At 44.2% G+C, this 9,665-nt stretch overlaps 1 protein-coding gene across 2 annotated transcripts in view; it reads right to left on the reverse strand.

Moving 5' to 3' along the window:
• Positions 1-8,810, reverse strand: part of adcy2b (adenylate cyclase 2b (brain)) — a 50,598-nt gene extending 41,788 nt beyond the window's left edge. For both annotated transcript variants that reach the window (XM_062410359.1, XM_062410358.1), the window contains exons 1-2: positions 8,100-8,810; positions 841-1,038 (exon numbers count right to left, since the gene is read on the reverse strand). In XM_062410359.1, the coding sequence (XP_062266343.1) occupies positions 841-1,038; positions 8,100-8,363 (462 nt within the window). In that variant the 5' untranslated portion in view covers positions 8,364-8,810. The remainder of the gene's footprint in view (positions 1-840; positions 1,039-8,099) is intronic.
• Between the last annotated feature and the right edge of the window lie 855 nt (positions 8,811-9,665).

Below are 9,665 nucleotides of genomic sequence, written 5' to 3' on the forward strand. Positions count from 1 at the left end.
ACAACATATCTTTACCTTGAAATGTAAAGATTATGGGGCGTCACTCTTTTACCCATAAGTCCCTATATTTTAAACTGCTTAAACACATTTTGGTCCCTATAATGTGATTAAAACCTAGACGTTTACCTTTCTAAAATGAACTTGCCAATCAAGTGATCATATCATATTAAAAAACAGTTATGGAGCATTTTGGGACCAGCTGTTTAGTGCCAGTGACAAAATCTTGATCGCCTCCCCGGTGGCTGGGTGGAGGACTTAACAGCGTATTTGTGGTAAAAGCAACAGACTCCTCCGCCAAGGAGCTTATATTCTCATTTCCTGTTTGTTAGTTAGCGGGGTAGCACAAAAACTACTGAGCGGTTAACCACGAATGCAGTATGGATCAAGAGAGAACTTTTTCAGAATTGATGCGAATCAAAATAAATGGACAGGTCCAGGAAATAGGGTTAGGGTTAGAGACATTCTCCATGTCCAGAGAGCCATAAGTTAATTAAGTCTGAAAAAAAAAGAATAACAGGCAGTGTCTTTGTGTTGGGGGTGTAGCTGTGAGAGGGGTGGGATGTATCAGTTGCATATTTTCCAAGCTGTAACCTGCTCTTGCTAGGTTATCGTTCCAGGATTACCAACCCTAGATGTTAGTTAACAGAACAGCTAACTACAGAGTAACAGCAACACTAACTGAGGGGGGTGGAGCTTAGAGGACTGAACTGGCAGCAGACCCACACACATCCACACATGTACAACCAGAACCAGGCACAACCAGGCCCATAGGTACAACTGTGTGTTATCTTAGACACATGCATCCAGATACCAAAACATGAAACACATTTATTAATCTACCTGATCCCACGGACTGAGTATCCCTCCTGAAAACATGAACAGGTAACCCATGGTGACCAGACAGGCCCATATGAGAATAGAGAAGAGGCGGAGCATCCGCTTGAAGACCGACTCGATGCAGACCAGGATGAAGATGGACAGGAAGAGGAAGAGAGCGGCCGGCACCGTGATCAGGAACGTTAGGTGGTCCTCTGTTTTCTGGAGAGAGAGAGAGAGAGAAAGAGAATGATTGATTTATACTGTTGAAGGTTGGATGGACTCAAAAACGTTCTCACTCTGGGAAACATATTTCCAGTTCATATATTCATCAGTCTACACATATATTGTTATTTTGGTGAATGAATATTTGGCAGAATTATTTAAACACAGGTTTTGTCCATTCAAAGCACATAAGCTCACTGGAGCAGGAAGGACGGCTTAAAAAACTCAGGAAATTGGACTTTCTGAGGAGAACAACAATGCACACTTAATAAACACTATATAGTACTGTAGATTAATAGACTACTGATGAGCCTCCACAGGTATAAAGGAGCCTGACACCAAAAAGTATAGTGTGAGCAATACCAGCAGAGAGTTTAAGTAGATCATATCAAGGAGCAGAGACATGCCTACCAGACACAATGATTCCTGACATACTGACTGCAGATCAGCTACCTCAAAACTTTAAACCCAACAAATAAGGTCAAATACCAAAAACTTTAGACACAAAGAGATCAGCAGACAGACAGTCTGAGCCCACAGAATGTGCAACTGCATCACTTCTGTGCTCACACTGTACAAGTCAGCATTTAGAGGCTGTTAGCGTGCACCCACAAGCCAAACACACACACACACACACAAACACACAAACCCAGACATAAACTGATAAACAAATGATTCCACATAGGCATTAGAACAGGGACCAACTCACCTGCATCTCATCTACCTACGTCACCTCTCCAAACCAGTCAACAGTACATAAAGACCAGCTCATCCCCACAGTTGCCAGTTCTAGTTTGAAACACTGCTTCACTACCCACAAGCCATTCTGAGCTCAGAGCCTCTGTATGTCCACTTCCGTTATTCTTATCCCCAGTTTGAAACAAGTTTTGCCAGCAAGCTCGACTTTTAACATATGCCAAGAAAATTGGAGTCTCATGAACGAAAAAGTAACCTAAACACACTCCCTTTGCCCTCTTCAGTGTGTTTTCAGTGTGCAAAAATGAAACAGCAGCAGAATCTCATCTTCAGCATTTGCTAAAAGACAGGACTGTGAACACCCAGCTTCCACACGCACCCCCCCCCCCCCCCCCCACACACACACACACACACACAGCAAAGCAAAGCACACATTCACAAGTCCGATCCTGTCCGACACTCACGGAAAATGTTTAAGTGATTCCAAACTCTTGATTGCAGTGACAGGTCCCACAGCTGTAAATGTGAAATTAGCATGCAACTGTTCAACTTAGATGTCCCTGATTATACAGTGAAACGAAGATCAGTGTGTGGGCATAGAAATGTGTCTCATTTCCTCAACATGGAATTCACCGAAGCAGCCTTTTTTGGAACGGAATGAAAAGATGCCACAGGCTCAACCTTGAATTTGTGGCCGATTTGACAGTTTATTGACTTGAGCCGCTCGCCTTAAAATAGCAGCAGCTATTCGGCCAGAGCAAATGGAGGAGGGCAGCATTTTGTTGTGTATTAATGAGGCAGTGTGATGTAGCAGAGGAAGAATGAGTCAGGGTCTGGCGAGGAGATCCCAAGGGATCTGGTTGCTGACGCCACAACAGTGAGTCTGAAGCAATGACTGAATCCTAATGAAGATGTAAGCAAGGTCGCAAACTCAACCACAGGAGAACCTCAGCGAGGGAAATACCTGTCCTTTGGCATCAAAGTGCATTTTGTTCAAACTCTACGTTTACACACATAGGTGGAGGGGGCTGCTTTCTCTGGTAAGAAAAAAAAGAGGCATCCACACTTTGCACATTTCAGATCGGAGGCCTTCTAAACCAGTTTAAACCTCTTTGATGCCATTTAAAGCCATCTCCCTCGAAGTGGCATAAAGGCAGAGGGTTGTGCCGGCCTGACATAATGTACTGCATTGTCACCCAGAACAATTATTTCCTTTTTTAACCCAGCCTGGCTTATCCAGCTATTATACTGGGAGGAAAAAGGTGGGGACGGGGAGAAATAGCAGCAGCAGCAGCAACCGCAGCCAGAAAGAGCAGCAGTGAAATAAATTCACCAAATGCACTGTGTCAGACAGCGAGGAGAAGGGGAGAGGTGGCACAGGAGAGTGTGTTGAAATCCTGACAGCGTGTGTGCACTTTCCATGTTTCGGCGCCTGTTGAATATTCATCCTGCCTGATGAAGCGGCACTGAGCGTAGATTTCCCCAATCTGCTCTCAGCCTGGTCCTGAATATCATCTCCAAACACCAACCCTTTCAGCCGGTGCCCCATTTGAGGTCATTGAACATTGACTCTGCTGAAACAAGTCAAAGGTTTCAGAGCAACTACCGTAAAGGCCGTGAGGAAGTGCAATGTTGGATTTGGTGCGACTTAAACACGTCAATTCTCTGTAGCAGTGGCAGCTGGGACTCACCAGCAGAGGTGAAAATGTCGATCACAACTGATTTTCGACTGAGTTCGAGGCTCTGTGTATTCTGAGTTGAGCTCCACTGGAATCTGTAACAAACAGGTGAACAGCTCTTTGTGGCTTCAGGTTTGGTCATGGGATTTTCATTGGGTGGCTGCTGTCTGAGTGGCGTGGGTCCTTAGGTAGCTTCATGCTGCTCACTGACACCATAGAAGGTCGGGTAGTTTCCCTTTTCCCATCCCTGTTTTTTTCAATAGGCACGTGCTCAGGTAATTTTGACCCAATGTTAGTGTTAGAGGGTAAAATACTTGTTGAATATAATATAAGTTGTAAATTATGCAGGGAGACTGTGCCTTCACTGGACATGTCCCAGGAACAGCTGGACCGAAGAACAAATTCCTAACTCTATTTGAGAGCCTTTTTATAGGCCCCCTATGATACCTTTTTTTTATTTTATGAGATGTTGTATAGGGGAATATAAAAGAAGAGTACTTCAAAATGCCATGTATTGCTGTACATCAATATATTTTGATGAGAAGTATTTTTTAACGGGTATATTATATCGGGTAAAATGTACCCGATGTTAGTGATGTTGTTACTAATTGTACGTTAGTGTTCTAGGGTTAAGAGAAGATTAATGAAAAGTTTGATACCAATTCCAAGGCTCATGAATATTCTTCCGACAAAAGGAGACTAACGCATGGGTTTATATATGGAACATTTTGTAAAAGCTCTGTTGGAATACAGGAATGCAGCTTGTACTGTAAGTGGTTGAGAAAAGTGCTATATAAGTGCAGACCACTTACCATGATGTATAAGAGTTATTTTTGACAAAAGACTTAAGAGATATTTTGACTTCAACTATGATCAGGCATCCATTCGTCACAGCACCCCACGGGAGGACGTCACCAGTACGGTGTGAAGAAATCATTCACAATCACACAAATGCATGCCAGAGGGGCGACGCTCCTGAGGGGATCGAACCATAAATCAAATGATACACGGCACATGTGACGGATCGGCCATCGAGGAATCCATGGACTGTCAGTGATTAAGCCGTAACCGAGGACTCGACCCATATCAGGACCTTTACCAAAAGGATCAAGCCATTTTGAGTGAAAGTCAAAATCCTAACCTCTGCTGTAAAGAAAACCACAATTTGTACAATTTAGCTGAAACACACTAGTGAAAACAACACTTGGATTATTTTATATGCAATGTATGCCAATAGATCCCTTTCACCTAAATCGTACACACTGAACCTTTAATATTGGTATTCCACAACCTTATGATGAGTGCAATACTAACACAAGAGGTTATTTTCCTGTTAAAGCAGCACACTGCCATTGGATGTAACCTGCTGCCCTTAAAAAGATGGATGGATGGATGGATTTTAATCTTAATAGAATTATTCAAATTAAATGTTTTTTAAATATTTCTCTTTTAATTAACTCATAACTCATAGCTCATATTTACATGTGGTTTTGTATCTGCGTGTAACACTTTAGTACCTTAGGCTGTTCTCAGGTCTGACCACACCTCAGTCAGTGACGTCACAGCATCTATTTCACTGCATTCTTTCACCTTCCTGCCCCCGAGGAACATGTTGTTCATCCATCACTACAAAAATACCCTGCTCCCACAGCCCTGCATCCATCCAACTCTCAGTGACGTGGGCAATAAATCAATGTTTGCTGACGCTATTAATATATAAACAAGTTGTGAAAGTGCAAAGACTGAAAATATGTTGCAAATGATTATAAACCACCGGAAATATGGAGTGAGATGAACATTTTGGTCAATAAAGAAATGCAATACTGATATAATCAATGCAGTTAATCATGAAAGTAATGGGAGCCGTTTATGGATTTTCAATGTTCCATTACCAGATGTAATATTGATCTCTATTAAAATGTCAAATGGGGTTTAAGATTCATTTGGTTAATATACAGCCATGTGATTGCTAGGTCTCTAGATACTTGCAGACGTTTGAGCAGGCAAACACACACCCACACACACACCCACACACACACACACATTGAATTCAACCCTACAAACATTCCAATCAATACAAGAAAGAACAAGAAAAGTCCTCTTCACTCAAGAAATTGCAGATAAGCCTTTGAAGGAAATGAGAGACTTCCTCAGATAAACACACACACACAGGATCACAAACATGAACACGCATGCAAGCATGCACACGTACATACCAACAAGCGCAGGCACATACACACACATGCAGTACAGCATGGGTGGAGCATTGTTTGCCTTTAAAAACACCAGGTCCCCTCGCTCCGGCCCTGATCTGTGGGGGGAGATAAAAGTGTGCAGTAATTTTGGGAGCATTAGCGCTGCTTCGGTCGGGTCTCTGTCGGCTCACTGATAAAGCCAGAACACTTACAACAACATCCTCCCCTCCCTCGGCTGCCCAGCCCCCTGCTCCAAATCCACCCTCTATTTATTCCTGGCTTTCTTCTACTTCCAGCAATAAACACAGACGCCTCAATGGACAACCACTTCACAACGATGGAGGAGTCTGTTTGTTACTTAGTAGAAATAAATTGAAAAAAAAAAAACTGAAGGGGTTTAGTGAATAATGAGAAAATGATTTGAAGAAATTGTGATTTAAACTGTGAAGATTTAAGTGTACAGCTGCAGAGGAAGAGTTAAGGATGGAGAGTTAAATCGAGCGCTGGGGGGGTAATAAGATCTATTGATTTGTCTTAAACATAAGTAAAGGGATCGATTCAGGAGGAGGTTCTCCTGGGAATGACCCTGCGATGGTGTTCAATTGTAAGAAACAGGGCTTCAATGACAGCCTCCAGGCGCTACTTGGAGACCACATGACGCACACAGACACACACACACACACACACACACACAAAGTATAACTCTACAGCTCGCCCTGATCATGGTGTGGCAAAACAATCGCGCTGAAACAACAACAACCATGGCAATGAGTGGGCTTCCTTTTGTGCAGCTATTTCATAAAAACACAAAAGCGTCACTTGGGAAACAATAGCTTGTGTTTGTGGTTGAGAGTTTGTGGCCAAAACAACACTTTTCTCTCGACAAAAGCACAACCACCCACACAGCTGCGACATCAACTAGGGCCCCGCTCTCGATCCACTCTGCAAACCCAATGTGGCAGTTTAAAGTGCTGCTTCACAAACTCTTGTGTTGTCACATATAATCACGTACGTGCACTTTGGCCTCCCTGTCTGATTCAGTCTCGTGCTTGAACCCAAACCCTTTTATTCGGACACCCCACTGCGCTGTCGACAGAAAGTTTTGTATCTGAGACTTGTTAATCTTGTTGTGTACGTTGCAGCCAAACAGCAAATGAAATGAAAGCAGTAAAAAAAAACAAAAAAAAAAATTATTCTGACAATTTATAAAAAGCTATTTTTTGTGTTTTTTTTTACCAGTAGGGTTCATAATAAAAGTAAATGCATCTAAAATTGCATCTCGCTCCATGGCGGCAATTCTGCTTTATGAGAGAAGAACCAGTGAAACGTGGAAAAGGGAAATGTCCAAAACAAAGTAATGAAAGTAAGTGGCAGTTGGACGAGAGCTAAATCGAACTCTATGTGCAGCACTATGGGCATTCACATGGTATGACACAGCTGATCCTTTTTTCTATGCTCTTCCAGATTATGCAGATATTGAGAAGAGGTTGTTTTAACACCTGCGGCACATTGTGTTCTTTCCACATTCGGACTTCAAAGCACAGAAACACACCAAGGTCGGAAAAAAACAACCTTCTGTACCGTGCCTTCCGAGTTTATGTGTCATAGATGGCACTCTTTTCTTATACTTTCTCCTCGAAGGACATACGCGTATGAGTTCTCTTGCCAACGGGTGGGAGAAGTGACCCGGCGTCTCATGGCTGAATATGTATATGTGGAGCCAAGAGCTGGTTAGCTTAGCACAAACACTAGAAACAGAGGGAAACAGATAGCTTAGCTCTGTCCAGCTGTTAAAAAAGAATCAGCCTACCATCACCTCTACAGCTAAATTCAATCTTCAAATTATTTTATTATTTAAGTTTAAAAAAAAACATTTATATGTCACCGGTCTGATCTAGTACATAAGACCCCTGAATGATGTGTAAGTTTTGGCACTTATTATTGTACAATATCTGGTATATCATAGAAGAGAACATTTTATTAACTATTTTTCATCAATGCAAAAGCATTACACTATTATATCTCATGATTCTTTTTACATATTCCAAAGCTCAAAGGGGATTTTTCTGATGACAAGAGAGTTGAATGAGTGAATGGGACAAACTTCAGCTGTTTGTTGCTATTGTGCAAATCTACAAACACAAGTTGTCCTTTCCATAACCATAGGTTTGTAGCATTTACTGTATATATAACTGAAATTACACTGAAACTACTTTATCTAATTTGGCAAAACTGTACCTCTCTCTCTCTCCCACACACACACACACACACATACACACGCACTCACACACTCTGAACACACACACACATACACACACTCTCACACACACATACACACGCGCACAAACACACTCACTTACACACACACACACACCCTCTCTCACACACACACAGACACACACTCACACACTCTCTTTCTCTCACACACGCACACACACACAGACACACACTCACACTCTCTCAAACACACACAAACACACACACTCACCAGTCCTGAGGCGAAGAACACCGCCAGCAGCGCGAGGCAGGTTCCCATGACGATCAGCAGCAGGAAGACGATGAGCGGATGCTGCTGGCTCATCCTGTAGTAGGACTCGTACAGCCAGTCCTGGGGCTTCTCGCCCTCCACGCACACCTCGCCCTGGAACCCCGGGCACCCGTCCCCGAGGCCCTCGGGCCCCTCGCCCGCCTCGCCTCCATCGCTCTTCTCCAGCAGGTAGCGTCCGCGGGTCCACAGAGCCTCCTGCCACATGGGGAGCTTCCTGTGGAAGGATGACCCCGCTCTCCTGCCGACCAAAGCACGTGCGCGCTGGAGTGACCAGGGTGAGAGATGCTTGCGCTCCTCTTCCTCCTCTTCCTCCTCGCACCTCGGAGGTCCACCTCCTCCTCTTTAGAAAAAAAAGAAAAAAAGTTTGGTTGCCCGGATGGATGGACGGCGGAGTGAAGGACAGCCAACTTTTCAGCTCCTCCAGTTTCCCTTACATTCTCCGCTGCTCCTCCTGCTTGGACAGTGTGAAAAACGATCTTTCTCTTTCTCCTCCACCCCCTCTCTCCCCCCTCCTCCTCCCGGAGAAGGTGGCCGGACGCTGAAGAGGAGAGATGACACTTCAGCTCCTCTTGCTTGTTTGCTCCAGGCAGCCTCGGCTCACTGCTCAACGCTGTAGCTGCGACAGGGCAACATGTTACTGGGCTGAGGCGCAGATGAGGACTGAGAGAGAGAGACGGGGATAGAGAGAGAGAGAGAGAGAGAGAGAGAGAGAGAGAGAGAGAGAGAGAGAGAGAGAGAGGGTGTGAACCAATGTGTGTGTGCTGGGGCATGCTTGTGGTTTAAAGTGTGTGTTATTTAGAACAAGTATACATGTGTGAATGGTGATGTGTGAGATCGGCTAATGTAGAGAGAACTGGGACATGATTCAAGGATCTCTCTCTCTCTCTGTGTGTGTGTGTGTGTGTGTGTGTGTGTGTGTGTGTGTGTGTGTGTCTGCATGTTTGCAAGGTACAGAAAAAATAGACTTGGAATCTTAGAGAAACTGAAGACAGTGTGAAGTTGGCAGAAGAGGAGAGAAGAAAAAATTTGTTTGTGCATGCGTGCGTGTTTGTAAGTGTGTGTGTGTGTTTGTCAGCATGCGTGTGTGTGTGTGTGTGTGTGTGTGTGTGTGAACAGCACAGCAGAAGTGAGTGAGTGAGACGGGTTGTAACAGCTGTGCTAAACCAAGAAGAGCAGCAGTGCATGGAGGGAGAATAGCATCCAGCAGCCGGGCGACGAGATAAAAAGACGAGTAAGAAAAACACACAGGAGGCGGAAGGACAGGAAGGAAGAGGAAGAAGACACAAAGTCAGGAAGAACCTCAGGAGATAGAGAGAGTGTGGGAGGACGAGAGATCTGTGCTTCAAACAGGGGGGGAAGGAGAGGGAAGGCAGCGCTGGTAATGAGTGAAAGTTTTGTGTGTTTGGAGATGGGGGGAGGAGGGGGGGGGTACAATAAGATCTGATGAGGCAAAATCCCAATATTCCCCTCCTCCTCCTCCTCCCTGCCTTCATTTCGCTCTCTTTC

The sequence above is a fragment of the Platichthys flesus genome, chromosome 17 (genome assembly GCF_949316205.1).
Source record: "Platichthys flesus chromosome 17, fPlaFle2.1, whole genome shotgun sequence".
Taxonomy (NCBI): Eukaryota; Metazoa; Chordata; class Actinopteri; order Pleuronectiformes; family Pleuronectidae; genus Platichthys; species Platichthys flesus.